The sequence below is a fragment of the Oncorhynchus tshawytscha genome, linkage group LG05, assembly GCF_018296145.1.
Source record: "Oncorhynchus tshawytscha isolate Ot180627B linkage group LG05, Otsh_v2.0, whole genome shotgun sequence".
NCBI classification, from domain to species: domain Eukaryota; kingdom Metazoa; phylum Chordata; class Actinopteri; order Salmoniformes; family Salmonidae; genus Oncorhynchus; species Oncorhynchus tshawytscha.
In genome coordinates, this window is record NC_056433.1 from 12,505,795 (window position 1) to 12,525,431 (window position 19,637).

General features: G+C 43.0%; 2 protein-coding genes across 2 annotated transcripts; one reads left to right on the top strand and one right to left on the bottom strand.

Moving 5' to 3' along the window:
• Positions 1–5,918: 5,918 nt before the first annotated feature.
• On the bottom strand, positions 5,919–9,329 carry LOC112251693 (potassium voltage-gated channel subfamily F member 1-like). The gene has a single exon (XM_024422647.2). The coding sequence runs from the start codon at positions 8,962–8,964 to the stop codon at positions 7,489–7,491; it is 1,476 nt and encodes a 491-aa protein (XP_024278415.1). The 5' UTR covers positions 8,965–9,329; the 3' UTR covers positions 5,919–7,488.
• A 3,208-nt stretch (positions 9,330–12,537) lies between these two features.
• LOC112249927 (protein disulfide-isomerase A6) lies at positions 12,538–19,393 on the top strand. The gene is made up of 12 exons (XM_024419664.2): positions 12,538–12,685; positions 13,203–13,344; positions 13,857–13,914; positions 14,323–14,449; positions 15,502–15,608; positions 15,912–16,154; positions 16,400–16,540; positions 16,778–16,862; positions 17,061–17,133; positions 17,350–17,508; positions 17,786–17,882; positions 18,296–19,393. The coding sequence occupies exons 1-12, from the start codon at positions 12,667–12,669 to the stop codon at positions 18,365–18,367; spliced, it is 1,323 nt and encodes a 440-aa protein (XP_024275432.1). The 5' UTR covers positions 12,538–12,666; the 3' UTR covers positions 18,368–19,393.
• The last annotated feature ends 244 nt before the right edge of the window (positions 19,394–19,637 follow it).

A 19,637-nucleotide genomic window follows, 5' to 3' on the forward strand; every position in this document is an offset into this window, starting at 1 on the left:
TGTCTGTCAGCAAAGGACTGAGCCACTGTTAGAGAGGGGAAAGTGCCTCATAGAGACGAGGGGAGGGTGTGTGGGTATTCACGGTCTTGTCATGTGCCCAGTAATTTAATTTGGTCAGACGCTCATTTTCATAGGCTGTCCACAAGAGATTATTTGACCAGCAATGAATGTCATTTGCATCATTGGTAGAAGATTAACCTGGGTCTGGGGAACCATCCCTCCAAGCAGTTCACCCTAGGCCTGCTCATAGCCAAGCCATTGCCATATGGCTTGGCCTGTTTAACCTTCAACAGGAGGGTATGCGATTATATTATAACGCCCTTCAGCTAGCATTTATTGCTATTCTCCTTCACACACCAACCACTGTTCTCTCCTCCTGTGAAACACGTTTCCTCGGGGCTGGGAGCAACGACGTGGCATCATGCCATGTTCCCATTAGCTCTATCATCTCCAATGCTGCTGAAAGGTTATTGTGGACATGCAATCATAAAGTTTTAACGAGCCCTATAAGAAAATACATCAAGAGATTTATATTTATATTCTTTATATTCTCTCTCCGTGTTAATTACAGAAAGAGGTTTTAATTGTTATGGGCCCTAATTATATTGATTGATTTATATCTGATGACGATTTTGCATTTAGTCTAATTTCTGTGGCCCCTGGGGTTTAATCAGTTGTTGATGTTGTTGGAAATTATAGTATATAAGCTATTGGCCTGGGTAAATGAGTCATTCCTTATCATTCTTCGTGAAATGGAATTGTACTCGTTCTGTAGGCTACATTCCATCTGTGTCATATTGAACATTGGCCCAACAGGGCCCTGGGGCCCCATACAGTGCGTTTGAGGGGGAAATGTATCTTTACTAGAGGGGGAGGGTGTGGCAGATGGAGAGATTTCAGAAAAGTACAAAATTGTGTCTAGTTGTTTTTCAGAAGTCATATCCATTTTAATCTTTTCGCTTGGAGAAAGGTCCGATTGAATCTTTGTGATGATTTTTTTGTTGCGTTTTCACGGATCTCTATGAGTCAAGCTGCCTTCTGAGTGCACATATGCGTGCTTTTAAACTTTTCTGTCCAGGAAAAAAATATCAATGTTCTGAAAATTATAATGGTTTTGTAGACGGTTTCCATTCCTCCTAAATCTGCAATCATTTAGGAGATTACCTTACCCATTCCCCGCATCTGAAAATATCTCTCCCACCGGGTGGGGAATATGTCTCTTTGAGCCTTGGCTCTACCTTCCAGCATCCTTTTTCAAATTAATGCTACTACTGTCTATTTCATGCAGAATTTGATACCTCGACATCATTTACATACAGGTCAACGACTTTGGTTTTAGAAGTGGGGGGACGACATCATTTTTATTTAAAATATCCAGTCAGATTAACACTCCAAACAGCCTACCCGACTGCTCGGAGGCATCCGCATGGTCCTAAAGCACACCGTTGTCTCATGTTGTATCACATTCCAATTATAAAACTGGAGGGGACTTTTGGGGGGGGGGGCGACAACATGTCCTCCGTCCCCATCCCCAGTGAAAGTTGTGCCCCTGTTTACATAGACCACATACCACCCACATACCATGTCACCTGAAATTTTACTTACAGTTTTTTTCCAACTGCTTACACACAAAATCTTTTCATGTCACATGATTTTTGAAACCTCTCACTCAAATTGCAAAACTACACACCAAATATCCAAAACCATAAGCTGTTTCTCAGCCTTTGACTCAGTTGTCAATTGCATAAAACACTTTTTTCAAAACGCTACACATAATTCTCTACCTAAAACAAAAAAATCTAACAGGAAGTGACTTGCTTTCCTTTTCCAAACACAACCAATCAAAATACTACACTTATTCACCAGGTCACACACACACTCCTCACATGTGCAAACACTAATAGCTTAACTGATCACTAACCAATCACTGCTTTACTGTAGTATAGGCCTATAAATAGGTCAAAGGTCAGATGACCTGTTTTGAACAATGGATGCCAACAATGGACAGAGAGCAAGAGGAGTAGGAGGAAGAGGAAGAAGATGATGAGGGCAAAGAAGAGAATGAAGGAGAGAAGGAAGGAGAGAAGGAAGGAGAGCCATCTCTGATGAGATTAGGGCAACACTCGTTGATCATGTGATCATCCACGGTTTGACCATGAGAGAGGCTGGACTGAGAGTCCAGCCCAACTTGAGTCGATTTACAGTGGCGTCCATTATTCAAACCTTCAGAAATGAGAACAGGTATGCAACTATCTAATGACTATTTTAGCATTACATTAATGTACTGTAAAATACGTATGACTGCATAGTATTGCATAAACATTTGTAACTCTAAGCCATCCATTTACTGCACTGCATTGAATGAATGAGGTTGGTTATCATGCTGTACTACATTTTATTGTACATTGTTTACAGTTCCTATGCTGATAAACACATACTGTGTTTGAATTCTGTACAGAGTGGAAAGGCAAAGACATCATGGAGGACGAGGACGCTTGTTTACAGATGTACAAGAGACTGCAATTATAAATATGGTTTTGGCCAACAATGCAATTAGGATTCGAGAGATAAGAGTGCATATCTTGAATAATGACACCATATTTAACAACATCAATGCTGTAAGCCTGTCGACCATACAAGGCATCCTCCAACGGCACCGAGTGACGATGAAACAACTTTACAAGGAGCCATTTGAGAGAAACTCTGACAAGAATATGTGACATGACTTTGTAGAGGTATGTATGCAACACTACTTCCAGTACTTCAGACATACCATATTTACACAATGCTTGTCCCTGATCCAGATCAGGAGCCTGCTAGATTTGTGGTTTTATGGGACAATGTTAGTTTTCACCGGGCTGTTCTGGTCCAAAACTGGTTTGCCACCCATCCACAATTTGTAGTTTTGTACCTACCCCCATATTCACCTTTTCTAAATCCCATAGAAGAATTCTTCTCAACCTGGCGCTGGAAAGTGTATGATCGCCAACCCTATGCCCACATGCTGCTTCTCCAGGCAATGGAGGACACATGTGGGGACATAGAGGTTGCCTCTGTCCAAGGTTGGATACGCCATGCTAGGAGATGTTCCCTCGATGTTTGGCAAGAGAAAACATATATTGTGATGTGGACGAAGTATTGTGGCCAGACCCAGGCCGGAGAAGAGATTAGGCGTAGCTTAGCACTGGTGACTGCCCCCCCGGACCCCACACACACAATTGTGTTCTTTACTGTATTCTAAAGAATATACTTTTGGTTTACATATGTTTAAAAGAGCTTTAGATTTAGAACAACAGTGTTTAAATGGTATATCCAAAAATGTACTACCGGTATTATGAAAGGAGTGTTTGCCACTTGATGCAAATGCTGTGTGTTTATGGCATTTTGAATGCAGTGTTACATTTTGAAGGAGATGTGAGGCATTTTGCATTTTGTGTGTGCAGTTTTGGGAATTGTGTGTAGAGTTTTGAAAAAAGGATACAGTTTTGAAAACTTGTGTAAGCAGTTAGAAAAAACTGTAATGGGATAGTTCACTCAAGCTATCGTTTAGTATTTCGTTCTTTAGTCCACTAGTTTTTGAGTAATCCTTTAAGATTCTTGAATAGTATTGGATCTGTTTAGCAACATTGATTTGCAATGAAGTATTCAGTTCAAGGTCAGATATAATATCAGTTACACATCTGAATTGATGACACTGAACAAGTGGGTCAGTCTAGGTCTCGTTCTTCCTTTAGTTCTATTTTTAAAAAGGGACATTAGTCAGAAATCCAAATCCTAAAATGACAGAGGGAAAGAGAGGGGGCTGGGACAGGAATTATATCTCTATTTGTTTATCGTCACAATGGTTGTTGCTGTGTAAATCAACACTGATCCATGTAATTGATTCAAAAGAAAACATTCAGACTCAGTGAGTCAGCTGCGTGTGTGTGTGTGTGTGTGTGTGTGTGTGTGTGTGTGTGTGTGTGTGTGTGTGTGTGTGTGTGTGTGTGTGTGTGTGAGTGTGTGAGACCTGGGCTCAAATACTCTTTTAGGGTATTTCAATTACTTTCAAAGACATTTGGAGGTAAGTATTTAGATCTGTTTTTAAAAGGTTGGAGACCCCTGCCCTAAAGCATCAGTCTGGTAGATACGTGTGTGCATCAATTCCTCTCATTGTGCAGTGCGACGATCTCCCTCTCATGCATGTATGAGGGGCAGGGAGAGAGAAACATTGTCCCGCTACACGATAAGAGCATTTGACATTATTTGATATTATAGCTCCACCTGTCAGGGAGTTAAAGGCCTCTCCCACTAGCCCTGACATTGTGTGAGTGCATGCAGGAGGAGATAGGGGCCCCTATGGGCGGAAGTGTATGTGTGTGTGTGTGTGTGTGGGTGGACAGCCTGACGAGCTGTTGCTAACTTGCATCCACTCCTGTCCTTCCTCCCATTCTCTCCCTACCCACAGCAGTTTAAAAGCGTCAGCATGCTTCAGTTCGGCTAGTACCTAGCCAAAGTCGGCTAGCCGAATCAAACGAGTGTGCTCACATACTCCCTTAAAAAACTTTCACTTGAAAAACAAGAAAAAAGTGGCCATAGTAGGCCTACCGTTTGTCAATTTTGAGATGCCATAGCCAGTATACACTTCCTCAGAATAGATCTCAGAATTAATCTTAGAAAACTCAAGAAATCTGTCATTAATTTTGTCATTTTTGCCTTGGTGATGTTTGGTGCAGTATATCTCAATGAGAAAATGTGTATAAAAACGAGTCCTCTCTCGTTGAATGACAACAGATTTTTATTGAAGAATCCCTCCTGTTGACCAATCACTGATGAAGGGGCTTAGACTTTGGCTCCGAACACTGGCTTGCCTCAAGAAAAGATTTGAACATGCCCTAACAACCCTCACCGAAGTCCCAAACTAACAAAAACGTAACAAAATATGTCATAATATATGCACAAACTATTCCGAACTGTTTCGTCTGGGAAGCATGTGGACGTCTTTACTCAGCGATCAAGTATGCCACACAGGGGCGCAACAATGGTTTTAGAAGTTGGGGGGACATAATGTATTTTTTAAATTTGTATTATTATAATTTGGGGGGGATAAACACTCCAAACAGCCTACCCAACCGCTCTGAGGTGTCCGCATGGTCCTAAAGCACACCTTTGCCTCATTTTGTATCACATTCCAATTATAAAACTGGGGGGGGACAAAAATGCTATTTCAAAATGTGTGTGGGGGGGGGGGACATGTCCCCTCTGTCCCCAGTGAAAGTTGCACCCCTGATGCCACATATGCCCTACACCCTCAGGGGAGGCTTCGGGGGCTGCTGCAAAATTTAAACCCATTACTGAAATGTCCTAGAGCCAAGGAATGTTCTCTATCTGACATTGGAAGGTTGACTTCACCTCACTTTAAATAGACACATACTGTATAAAGAAGGTGTTTGCCTGTAAGTATCTCAGGCTGAAATGAATGAAGAATTTACAGGAAAACTGAACTTGAGAAGATTTAATGAACGAAACAAACTTAAACTGAATGGGTAAAGTTGTACCAAAGCCTGCTTGCAAACCAATGCAGATGAAATGGTGAGATATCCTGCATGCTCTTTTCTTTGAGGCATGATGACTTTAGTTGAGTACAGAGTCACAGCTGACAAGTCTGCTGATACTGTATCTCATTTTATTAGGCTACACATGATAACATCCCACTGAGCAAAAATGTGTTGAATGAACATTGTTTCCAAGTCATTTCATCCCCAAAAAATGTAATGTGATGAGTTCAATGAAATGTCAACCAAATGTAAATCAAAACTAGATGGTGAACTGACATCTGTGCCCAGTGGGATATATACATGTATATCTGTAGATATAGGAGCATCTAGTGCCTATAGAAAAAAATGCAATAGAGAATAGACATTCATAGTTAATTCACTTTTAATATACTTTTTTTACAGAGGAAAATTAGACACACTGTATAACTTTATGCATATGCAGTGGACTGCATCGACACATGGCGCTGTTCAGCACCACGTCTACCCGCTTATCAATACACCGGTGATTAGGTCCATTTGACTGTCAGTCCAAGGTTATAAAGAGGAGGAGTGACAGAGTACTGTTCTTGCAGCACTTAGACCTTACACAATCACAGATGAGATGACTGTCAAGTAGCCTCGGCTATAGGCCTACACCAGGGGTATCCAACAGGTCGATCGTGAGCTACCAATAGCTCGCAGCCCACCTATGAGTAGCTCAACAACCAATTCTGAAAGTACATGCAATTTTGAAGTGTTCCATCGCAAACTGTCATAAATAAATGTCACAATTATCAGACACCGTAAGCTCCCAGCTACTACACAATCAAAGCAACATTGACATTATCCCACTTGTGGGTTGACAGAAATACTTTCCCCAAAACCTTCTCAATTAAATGTTAACTGCTAACTTGTTAACTTCTGTGGTACAGAACCATCACTAGACCAGCACATTAGACAGCACATTCCTCACTTGCAGATGAGCAATTAAAGGGCCAGATGTTCAATTAAAGGGGAAATGCACTCAAAAATCGAAATGTGTTCGTTTTCTTCCAGACGTAAAAAATACAATATTTTGATGTGATTTAAGCATTGACATGGGCTGTTTCGCCATGAACAATTGTAATTTTGAGAGTGAACAAAAAATAATAATATCTAAAACCAGGAAAAATCTAACTGAGAATACATAATTCTTCCCCATAATTTGGGGAAGAAATCACAGATTTTATAGGGCTCCCCTTAGAGTTGTTTATTAAAAATATTTTACCAGGTATACTGAGAGTGAAAACAGTGCAATACTTTCTCTTCAAGGACCTGAGGAAGAGGTGCATGGGAGGGGAGAAGAATGTGCCTATTTGAAAGCTAGAAAAAAAACTGTAACTAGCCACATGTTTCATTTTTTAAAAGTAGCTCTCATGCTAGAAAAGGTTGGAGACTCCTGGTTGGAGACTCCTGGTTGGAGACTCCTATTTGGTGGCTCCTGGTTGGAGACTCCTGTTTGGAGACTCCTGGTTGGAGACTCCTGGTTGGTGGCTCCTGGTTGGAGACTTCTGGTTGGAGACTCCTGGTTGGAGACTCCTGGTTGGAGACTCCTGGTTGGAGACTCCTGGTTGGTGGCTCCTGGTTGGAGACTCCTGGTTGGTGACCAATGTTCCAGCGTAAACATGAACCAACCACTTTGGTCTACATTTACAATAACCACAAGTTCCTACTCTATTATTTACACTATTGCATCACCCATATACTTGTATTGTCTTTTCTTTCTATATTTTTTTCAAATTATGTGTTCATGTATTTAGGAAACGTGACATTAATACACTAATGAACTTATATTTTGAGACATTTTACAATGGGTCATCAAGTTCTTTATCGTGATTTTATTATCATTTGTGATCTCGCAATGGATGTTTTTGGGGCATATACTGTAGGACCATTAAAGCTGTGCGCTGTGAAGAGGGGTGATTTGACTCAGCTATGAACTGTCAAAGCTCCTGTCCAAGCTTGGGGTTTGTACTCCTGCTCTGGGGTCTTTCAGCAGGGGAATGTAGGTGTCACTGTGACAGGAGCGCATGGCATTGTCCCACACTCCGGCCGCGACACCGACTGATCTGCGCTGTATGTGGGGCCCGCTCTCCTCTGCACATGCCTCGCTGGAACGCAGCGCCATCAGTTCGATCTCGTGTTTGGCCGCGGTCTCCAGCACCTGCTGCTTATTGTAGAATATGACGAAGTTGTTGATGATAGGGTGTATGGGCAGCGCGATGGCAATCACCCCGCAGAGGAAGCTGACGGCCGCGTTGCACCGACCCAGCGTGGTCTTGGGGTAGATGTCTCCATAGCCCACGGTGGTCATGGTGATGACGGCCCACCAAAAGGACTGCGGGATGCTGGTGAACATGGTCTCCGGGTGGCTCTGCTCCAAGGTGTAGGCCAGTGCCGAGAACAAGAAGACGCCAACGCCCATGTACATGAGCAGCATCCCCAGCTCGCTGAAGCTGCTTTTCAGGGCCGAGGTGAGAGTCTGCAGCCCAGAGGAGTGGCGCGCCAGCTTGAAGATGCGCGCAATGCGCATGATGCGCAGCGCCTGCACCGCCTGCTGCACATTAGCCAGCTCCATCATAGCCGTGCCCAGAGACGTCAAAGTCAGCACCACGTAAAAGGGCATGATGGCCATGAAATCTATGATGTTCATGAAGGACAGGACGAATTTCACTTTATTCGGGGACGATATCAAGCGCAGGACGTATTCAACGGTGAACCAGCCGATACACGTGGTCTCGATGGCCTCCAAGATCGGGTGTTCTATGGGATTGCCCTCAGCGTCCTCCACCTGCAGGTCAGGGATGGTGCCTACGCACATCACCACCGAGGAGATGAGGATGAAGAGGAAAGACACTATGGCGATGACGCGCGCGGACAGCGACGACTCCGGCTTCTCCAAAAGCTTCCACAAGCACATTTGGAAACATTGCCAGCCCCTGGCAGAGGGGTCCCCTTCCCGGTCGACCAGAATAGTTTGAACCTTCTCGGCAATCTCTGCAAGCTCGTCCTCCGCCTCCTGTAGGTCGCCTTTACAGCAATCGTCCAGGAAATATAAGTCGATTTTCCAGAACTCCATCTCCTTTACGAAACAAATTGGACAGATGCCCCGTTTAATATGTATCTCCCCGTAGTAATACAGCTCAATTATACACTTAAACGCGTCCGGGTCTCTGTCAAAATAAAATTCACCTTTCCCTGAGTCATAGTCGTCACAAAGCGAGGATAAGTCCTCCAAACACCCCTTGGAGGTGTTCCACAGTTCCGCTAGTCGGGTCTCCGGAAAACGGTTCAGCACATCCCCACACAACACCTGTATTACTCCACCGATGTTCAGGACAATCCCGGTCTCCTCACTGGCCTCCGAGCCATTGCAATCAGCATATCGCGTCCTCGTTATTCCCCACATACTTGTCCGTGTAGCCTATATTGTTGATTTACTCCAAGAAAATCTGAATGAATATAGTTGGCCTGTATTAATGCAACTAGTCTACGCTAGGATACTTGCGTAGGAAACTGCGTCCGTAAAAGACTGCAGAACATCAAAGGAAAACGACAAGTTTTCAGATCTTCTTAAATATTTGACACAAATGTATAGGCCTATAGGCTAAGCTTCATTCGAACCTGGAAAAAAATCCACATGTATCTTTTGGGTAGAGCTGTAGCAAGCAATGCCGAATGAACAGGCGTCTCTTCTCCCACTAGTCCGTCACCAGAAAATAAAAGAGCGCCTCTGTGCCTGCTGTTAAAAGTTGGACTACTGTACATCAGTGCGCAGTCTTCCAGAATACGCGTCACAACAAATATAAATATGTGAGGCTGCTAATGAATAGTGGAGTAACTACAGGCAGAGAGCTACAGTGAAGTGTGGGGGAAGTGGGAGGAGAGCTGTAATAAATTGTGTGTTATGGTAAAGAGACGACATTAGCCAGGAAACGGACATATATCACATGGCAGAAAATATTGTCCCCTCTACCAGTCCAATACCATTTGTCTATTTCCTCATGGAGGTAGCCTACCCCAAGGGTAAAACAACAAGCAAATCTGTCTCAGGCTAGCTTTTGAAAAATGTTTCGGCTTGTGTGCAGAAATATATTGCCTGTCAAGAAAGGTAAATCTCTGTTGTCAAGGAATACATTTCAACAAGATATGTTGTAGTGAAAAAGGAGATCTTTAATGGCCATATTATGGAAGGAAGTTAGGTTACCCAAGTGTGCGTAAATGCGCAGAGGTGTAACAGTATAACTTTAGACCGTCCCCTCGCCCATACCCGGGCGCGAACCAGGCACCGTCTGCACAGATCAACAACTGACACCCACAAAGCATAGTTACCCATCGCACCACAAAAGCTGCGGCCCTTGCAGAGCAAGGGGAACGACTACTTCAAGGTCTCAGAGCAAGTGACGTCACCGATTGAAACGCTATTTAGCGCGAACACCGCTAACTAGCTAGCCGTTTCACATCCGTTACAGAGGCATAAGGCAACAGTCTTGCCTAGTATCTCCATCTAGCGACAATGAGTTCACGTTGCAATCACGAACCACATAAATTGGTTTGTTGAATCAATATTGGCCTATATATTCTCAGTGTGGGGAAGTAATCAACTACACGTAGTTCAACTAAACTAGATTTTACAGAAGCTTGGTGGTAGTTGAACTAAATTCAAATATTGGTTGTGTTTTCAGTCGTTATTGACTTTTTTTGACATGTAGCATGTAGCTAACTACTCGAACTCCAAACTACGTTTTTGCAAAAATAAAACGGGTGTAGGCAAAAATTTCATTTGTTCCGGTATCAGACTTGCCTAATTATCACTTAAAACATTGTTTTTGTGTAGGCTAAATTACACATTCTGTTAACACCTGACTCCAGAGTGTTCTGTTCTTGCAATTTGTAGTCTATGATATTTCAGATTTAGATATGACAATTTTTTACTAAGTAGTTTGTATGTAGTGAATGATGTACTTTTTCTTAGTGTAGCCTAACTTCTTCCAGTGTGAAGTAATTGGTAGCTTGGTAAACTATATTTTCAGAGTAGCTTCCCCAACACTGTATAATTTATTGATTTAAGCAACAAAGTCCATCCTACTGTAGGCTTAAATGCAAAACTTTGGCTCATCTAGAAATGCCCCCTGTGCAGTTTTTTTTACACTAAGAAATGTGTAGGTATTTCAACTTGAATAGCATAACCCACGGATTTTAGGCAATCAATCATTCCACATCATAAGAACTCAAGTGGGGGTTTCCTAAGAACACATCCAAATATTGGATAACTTTAGCAATATGGGAACCTTAAGCATATGCAACAAACAAAGCAACATCATTGTAAGAAATCACATGAAAAAAAAATCACTTTTAGATTTGAATCTATGGTGTTAAGACTACTGAGCTTCATTGTGGTCATAGAAAAAACCTTGGAGTGAAAGCAGGGCCGGTCCTTGGCTTCTACCGCCATAGACAAAACCAAAACATGCCTCCCCCTCAGGATGTTGAAATCAAGTTATTTTATTAAAGTTTATTAAAGTATTTTATTAAAGTTGAAAATACTTATTTTCCAGATGTTGAAAATACATGTTTTACAGACACTGAAAATACGTATTTTACAGATGCTGAAAATATCTGTTTTCCGGGTGTTGAAATCAGGCTCATTTTTGGTTCTCAATGAAAGTTGAACATAAGTCATTTATAGACGTCTATGTTTGGACCAAAAATCAATGTCCGTGGCTGTGGAAATCAAGGCCGGTCCGGAACTGCACCAAAATATACCTCCAAAACGACGTCGGTCCATGCTTACTGAGGTGTAGCCTACAGTGTTGCCTGACATTGGATTTTATGAATGCCTATATATGTGGCAAGACTACGGTTTGTAAAACACCAAAAAACGACGTCTGGACAAGACCAAAAAAAGATGTCCAGAAGATGTCGGCTAGTGCTTACTGGGGTGTAGCCTACGATGTCCGACACAATGGAATTTTATGAATGCCCATCCATCTGGTAGACCCACCTTTTGTAAAACAATTCATTGCATTGGCTTTATTAGTCCTGATTCCTGTGACTAATCAATTTGGCTATTTAAGCTCTGAATATCAGCTACCCAACTTCATCAGGAGTTATAGCGAGGCCTATTTGTAATGTGTTCACACAGTGGGAAATGCAGAAGTATTTTATTTTCGCTATGATCAGCGTGTCAATAATTGACAGATACAAACTTCAAACCACTGATCATGACAATGGGATGAAACTCATGGACAACAGTTGTGATTGTCCATTCCATATTGTCCATTTTACATTGAACTGTCCTGTTTTTTAGGATATGTTGTTTGTTAACATGACAGCTGCATTTTTTATTTAATTGAGCGCCATTTAGGTTAGGCTTGATTGGAGAAACTTGCATGACGTAAAAAGTGTCTGTCTCATTACATTGTCATACATTTTATGTCCAGCCTGTAGGCTACAGAGAAGACCACATACTCTTTCTACCATATCCTATATCTGCTACATGATTTATATTAGATCTTTGGGGAGGGGGGGGTGGAACATTGGTGGAGTGCTGCAGTGATGCATCTCTCCAACAGAACCCTGGAGAAGTGCGCTAGAAATGGGAAAGCAATGTATTTTGTGCCCTGCCTTTGACATAGTGGGCACTGCTTATCAAAGGCTGCATCAACGCTCACCTAAAAAGCCCATATGGCGCTGGTTGACAGAAATTGTCATTATTTTGGGGCAGAATTATGTAATGTGTTGTGGTTGGAGGTGCGTCTCGGTCAGTTTAGCTCAGAAAATTCCGCCCTCGTCAATCTTTCGCCATAGGCGGTCGCCTAATCCTGCCTAATGAGCGGTCCGGTCGTGACTGAAAACATCTTGACTCTCCACCATGGCTTTAACTCTCCACACATCTTCCTGTGATTCTTTTACACGCCATCCTGTACTGGCTGGGAAAACTACACGTCGAGTTCTGATTGGACGTGGCGCGGCACAGCCGGCAGGGAGCCAATCAGCGTGGGCCACGGTAAAAAATTTCGCCCTCTCTTTTTGTAGCGCTGGTCCTTTTCTGCAACAGAGCTGCTCAGGACAATTACATTGGACTGGTGCACAGAGATCCGCTGGAATCATGAGAGGGCTTTTACTTGGTAAGAAAGTCTAAACGGCTTGTTCAGATTTATTAGTATTATATTGGTTTGTAGTTAATGCCATTGTAAAAAAACAACAAAGCTATTTAGCTAAGGTTCGGTCATGGTGGCCATAGGATGTATCCAAGATTGCTAGCTATCTGACGTTAATGCTACTGAATCAGATTGTATTTTAATTCACTCTAGCAATATTAGTTAACTAGTGAAAATGACACGATGGCTAAAAGACGAAAAGCTGAATTAAAACCTGATGAAATGGGTTCTGGATTGTAGACTAGTTAACAATTTTAACCTTAACTAGATATCTAGAGTTTGGCTTGATGTGCCAACTTAAAAAAAAATATATATATTCTGCCGAACTGTAGCCTATTCCCTACATAATTGAAAGTTTGTATGTGTTAGCAATCATTTCATGCTACCAACATGGTATTGGACAGTGTTTGTTTGCATATGCAATATGCCAATGTACATACACCTCACACTCAGCTCCTCCTTTCCTCTGCCTCTTTCCCACCAGGTGTTTTGGGTTGTTCCCTGGTCTTGATGGCCCAGGGATTCTACTCTGCTGCTGATGATGTCGTTGAACTCAACCCCTCCAACTTCAACCGGGAGGTTCTTCAGAGCGACAGCCTCTGGCTCATTGAGTTTTACGCTCCTTGGTGAGTGGTTGAATCTGATGGGGGGCCCAATGAGATACTGAGAACTTAGCCACAAGGGTTAAATTGCCACCAAGCAGCTAGCGTTGTATGAAATCTCTTTATCCCAATAACCTGTCAAGGAGGGACACAATAGTTTGTAGACCTGGGGTGCATTCAGGAGGTTGTAGCGTTACAGAAAGTTTGGATAGAGATGTATTTTGAAGAACAGAAAACATTGTCTGTTAAGAAGAATAGGAAATTGTCAACATTTCTGCAGCGTTCTAATCACTGAATACACATTGATATAGAAGTTCAAATAGTAGCTAGTAAACACATTGTCCCTTTGGCATAAACTTGAAGCAAATGCACGCATCCTGACTGAAAAACATCTGTGGCAGGTCTATGCAAAACCAGACTTGCTCATTATCACTCGGAGTGATCGTATTTGTGTAGACTCCACTCTGCTAATGCAGATGGATATAAGGCTGTGTGTAGTCTGGTGCCTGGAACAGGAAGACTGTTTGTCTCCACAGGTGTGGACACTGTCAGAGTCTGACTGCTGACTGGAAGAAGACAGCCACAGCCTTGAAGGTAAACTCTACCTCTGTTATTAGTGTCACCTATATTACACCAATATTATTTCAACTTAAGATGTTGTAATTCAACTTGAAGTTGTTTTATTAACGTGTTATGTCACTAGCTACATAAAGTGCACATTACTACAATACGCTCCACATGCAACCGTCACATCTGTGCAGGACCATTTGATAACTATAAGCAGTTGATCACTATACCACATTCACAATAAGCAGCTGCATCTTTTACTGCTACTGCTTATCGGTGTCATGTCCTGGGTGTATATCTTTCTAGTACAAAACAAATAAAGATCACCAGCGCACTATGAGCTATACTAATGAGGGATGCAATGACTATTTCTGGCAACAGTAATGATGATGGTGGTGACATTGACTGTAACCTCTCGCTGTTCTCCCCCCTCAGGGCATCGTTAAGGTCGGTGCGGTGGACGCCGACCAGCACAAGTCCCTGGGCGGTCAGTACGGTGTCAAAGGCTTCCCTTCCATCAAGATCTTTGGGGCCAATAAGAACAAGCCTGATGATTACCAAGGTACGTCTAGTAGCTGGGCCTTTCCCTAACTTTAAAGGTAGACTCAGATATGACATCATAAAGCAAACAGCATCATCCTCAGGCTCAATTCCTACCACATGTAGAGCCGCTAAATGGCATATACAGTATTATGATGTCATATTGACGTTACCTTTAACATGGACCAGGGTTGTGTTCATTAGGGCACGCAATGGGAAATATTTTTAAATGCTTTTCGATTGAAAAGGAAAATCTGCGTTTCTTATTGGATCAGGTAGTCCCTCCCTGTTTCAGTCCATTTTCTTCTCTTTGGTGCCTAATCAACACAACCCTGTGTTGTATTCATTAGTGCACACCCATAGCAAAACATTTTTGCAACGGAAAACAAACAAGTGTTTCTAATTTGACACATTCGGGTTATCCCTTTCTATTTTTTGGTTCGTTTTCTTCCGTTTGGTGTTTAGTGAATACAACCCATGTGACTTTCTGGCAATATTTTGTATTTATTGAACCTTTATCTAACTAGGAAAATAAATTCAGAACAGATTCTTATTTACAATGATGGCCTACCAAGAGGCAAAAGGCTTCCTACGGGGATAAAAAAAAAGAAAGATGTAGGACAAATCAACCATCATGACAAGAGACATCACAACACTACATAGAGATCTAAGACAACAACACAACATGGCAGCAACACATGACATCACTACATAGATCTAAGACAGCAACACAGCATGGCAGCAACACAGCATGGCAGCAACACAGCATGGCAGCAACACAGCATGGCAGCAACACAGCATGGCAGCAACACAGCATGGCAGCAACACAGCATGGCAGCAACACAGCATGGCAGCAACACAGCATGGCAGCAACACAGCATGGCAGCAACACAGCATGGCAGCAACACAGCATGGCAGCAACACAGCATGGCGACAACACAGCATAGTAGCAACACAACATGGCAGGAGCACAAACATTTAGGCACAGACAACAGCACAAAGGATAAAAAGGTCAAGACATCAATGTGTTCGGATTGCTGGGCTCTAATGGTGTTAATAATCTCCCTCCCTCAGGTGGGCGTAGTAGCCAGGCCATAGTGGACGGAGCCCTGAATACTCTCCGTACTCTAGTGAAGGACCGGATGAGTGGCAGGTCAGGTGGTTCTGACAACAGCAGACAGGTAACTACTACTGACGCCTCGGCTGGGTCATGTTCAGAATGGACAAAACGTTTAAAGTGAAATATGGAGGTACTGGCTGTCCAACAAGAACACTAATTATTTTCCGTCACAAAATGTTTTGCTACATTGTACCCTATTGAACATGAGTCCGGTGTCCTACAACATAAATTTAGCCAGATTTAGCAACGTGTTGAAAGAATTGAATATGATTACAGGGTTTTCATAATCGTGTCAAGTCTTCTTGTTTAAACATTTTGCGCAGAGTGTAAGCGGTACGTCTAAGTAAACATACTCTTTCTCCAGAGTGGTGGTGGTGGAAGTAAGAAGAATGTTGTGGAGCTGACTGATGACAACTTTGACCGGCTGGTTCTGGACAGTGGTGAAGTGTGGTTGGTGGAGTTCTTTGCCCCCTGGTGTGGCCACTGCAAGAGCCTGGAGCCTGAGTGGGCGGCTGCAGCCTCGGCCGTCAAGGAGCAGACCAAGGACAAGGTCCACCTGGGAGCCGTGGACGCCACTGTGCACCAGGGTCTGGCCAGCCGTTACGGGGTGAGCAGGAACACCCAGCAGTCAGATACTATCAGTGTAGCATCACCACTGATGTCTGTCTGCGCACAACAGCAGAAAGTTCAGATTGTTCTACATTTATATATTTCTAACACTGATTTATATAGAAATACAGGAATCGTGTCTGCTCTATTCAGGACATTTATACAAGAAACATCCAACAACATTTGCCTACCGAGTGTGACCGAGGACTGAGGTTTTTCCCGTTTCTCTTTCCGTATCTGCAGGTCCGTGGATTCCCCACAATTAAGATCTTCAAGAAGGGGGAGGAGCCTGAGGACTACCAGGGGGGTAGGACCCGAGGTGACATCATTGCCCGCGCTCTGGACCTGTTCTCTGACAACGCCGCTCCTCCTGAACTGCTCGAGGTAGGTGTGCTGGTGTCTGTCTGGGGGTGGTGTGTCTGTCTGGGTGTCTGTCTGGGGGTGGTGTGTCTGTGTGTTTGAGAGCATTAAAACAATAAGATATCGTTTTTATGCTCTCCATCAAAGTTAACCATAATAAAAATATATATTTTAACTAGAAGATAATCTTCCTTTTGAAGTTTAGTGTTTCTCTTAAGACAGACTGTTCGATTCTTAATTGTGTGTGTGTGTGACTCTCAGATCCTTAACGCAGATGTCCTGAAGAAGACCTGTGATGACTACCAGCTCTGTGTCATCGCTGTGCTGCCCCACATCCTGGACACAGGTTAGATGGAACTACTCTATGCCAGTTTGGACCAGTTCTGACCAGTTTACTATGCTAACTTCTATTATATCAAGTTATGCTTATATTCTCAGGCTATTTGATATGGCAGTTAGTCATTGTACCTCATGACGGTACATTGATCATTTTGGATCTGTACAAGACTGACCTGTCCCTTTCCTTCCTCTTGCCTTGTTACAGGTGCAGCAGGCAGGAACAGCTACCTGGAGGTGATGATGAAGATGGCAGAGAAGTACAAGAAGAAAATGTGGGGGTCAGTATATAGAAAGAGGCTGTGTTTGAGCGTATCACCGACTCAGCAGAATGACTGATTTTTACAAATGATTGTATCCTAAAGAAGTACTCAATAGGATTTATTCAGTGCATTCGATTTCAAACTGTCTGACTGAATGAATTTGATCTCAGACTGTGGATGGATCAATTCAACCCAATAGAATTTATTTAGTGTAATTTGATTATCTCTCTCTAGCTGGCTGTGGACTGAGGCTGGTGCTCAGATGGAGCTGGAGGCGGCGCTGGGCATCGGAGGGTTCGGCTACCCCGCCATGACGGCCATCAACGCCCGCAAGATGAAGTTCGCCCTGCTCAAGGGCTCTTTCAGCGAGACCGGCATTCACGAGTTCCTCAGGTAGGGGGGCGCTGTCTGCTCATTTTGTGCTTTACACAGTATAGAGTAGCTCATGGATGCGTCCCAATTGCACCCTATTCCCCCTGGTCAAAAGTAGTGCATTATAAAGGCAATAGGGTGCCATTTGGGACCTACCCATGCCCAACTCTCTTCCTGGCGAGATACTGGATCTGAATGCTTCTGCTCCAAGCTGATTTTAAAGTCCTTGTGAACAGTCAATCAGTATACAGTATTTCCACAGTAGCATTCTGAGGTGTATCTTCTCTGTCTCTCCTAGGGATCTGTCTGTAGGCCGTGGCTCCACTGCTACCGTTGGGGGCGGGGCTTTGCCTAAGATCAACTCAGTTGATGCCTGGGACGGCAAAGATGGAGAGGTGAGTGAGAAAGGTCAAAGGTCACAGGGTGGATGGGATGCGGATGTATTCCTACCATAATACAGTTTTGGCTGAATGAGGTGACTTGAGCTTCTTTTGAAATGGTGAAGAATGGCTTTGGACAAGTCTTGCCTGGGGCCTGTTCAGGAGGATGTAACGTTACAGAACATTACCAAACATCCAGATAGAAATGTACAGTGTAGAACATATGTCAGGGAGGACAGACTCATTGAACACATCACAGGGCAGTATTGACTAGAAACAAAACGGACTGAAATGGCATCTGATATTGTTTTCTTTCAAAAACTTTTTTCTGTTGCAAAATGTTTTGCTGTAGTTTGCAACTGTTTACACTAATGACTACGACCCATATTTTGTATTGTCTGGCCAGTTCTTACATCTTTTATCCCCAGTTTCCTGTGGGGAATGACTACGACCTGAGTGACGTGGACTTAGACGACGACATTGGGAAGGAAGAGTTGTGAGAGCCCAGCTTTCCGGGCGGGCCGATCCAGACGGATACGGTTGGGCGCCATCTTGTCTGTCTGGTCTAACTTGGCGCGACCCGTCTCTCCTCTCCTATGGAACAATGTGTAGATTGGGTCGCCCGGTTACTGAAGTACTCACGAGGAGGAAAGAAATGAAGAGCATAACCCTGTTTGAATAATTCAGAAAAGTATCCTTCCTTTGTTACCTTGATAGAGCACAGATCTATAAGTGATAGGAGGTGAAAGCAAAGTTACCAGCCAATTTGACCAATCCAATCAATTCAGATCTGTGATTATTTAAAGGAAGGTAGAAGGTAAGGAAATAAGTGTACATTTCTGAAGTATTTGAACAGGGCCAGAGAGACATGCAGCTTCTCACATCATCTCCGTCAAGTGGGGAGAGGCGTGGCCTGCAGGAGATTCGCCCATAGAGAATGATAGAGATGTTATCTTTTTATGTAAGTCCCATTATGGTGTCTGAGTGCACAGGCAGCGCCATTGAGGCAAACTCCATTTTGAAGTAGTCCATTTTCTTCTAGAAGTTGGCAAGCAAACTGAAAAGGTGCACTGCAACCTAGTGTTATGTTTGAACTGGTATAAAGCCAAAGTTGGCGATTACTGGCAACTGCAGTTATGGAACATTTGCTCAAGAGTGTGTCATTCATTGGCTGATCCCTCCTGATGACCAGGATGGAATCATGTGATCCTTCCTTATCCCATAGGAATCCCCACCCAGTTGACTACTTTAAAATGGTGGAAGCCCTCAATGTCCATGCCAAAACAGGTTATATCCATCTAGAATCCTCTAAATCTATGACTTCGCCTTACAGACCTACTGAACATTATATTTTCTGATTTAGTCTTTTTTTTTTTTCCTCGGTGAGAACACCAGTGATTTTACATTGTCTGTGCAGGACAAAGGGGAATGTGGGACTTCTTGTGTAGATTTTTCTTACACAACTATTTTGATTGTGTGAAAACAAAATTACTTTTTTGTTAAAAAATAAAGAGAATAAAAAGTTACTGTTTCATTATTCATGTAAATTGCTGAGAATGACAAGCAGAGCTCAGGCACAGCTATAACCTCTAACTGGACTGTAGGGAACCTCTAACCCTTTCACTAGACTGCAAGCGTGTGTCTGTATTTTGGGTCACCCGCAATTGGAACCAACCCACTGTACTCATCCCAGCTACACAAACTGTAAAAGCAGCATATTAGTGAAGCAAGACTTGCGTTGCAGAACTTTTTTTTGTTACCATAAAGAAG

What these genes read in the sequence shown, in the direction of transcription:
- LOC112251693 (XM_024422647.2), bottom strand. Translation starts at nt 8,964, where the DNA reads ATGTGGGGAATAACGAGGACGCGATATGCTGATTGCAATGGCTCGGAG.
- LOC112249927 (XM_024419664.2), top strand. An exon ending in ATTGAGTTTTACGCTCCTTG is followed by an intron (nt 13,345 to 13,856) that starts GTGAGTGGTTGA and finishes TTGTCTCCACAG; the next exon opens with GTGTGGACACTGTCAGAGTC. An exon ending in CAAGCCTGATGATTACCAAG is followed by an intron (nt 14,450 to 15,501) that starts GTACGTCTAGTA and finishes TCCCTCCCTCAG; the next exon opens with GTGGGCGTAGTAGCCAGGCC.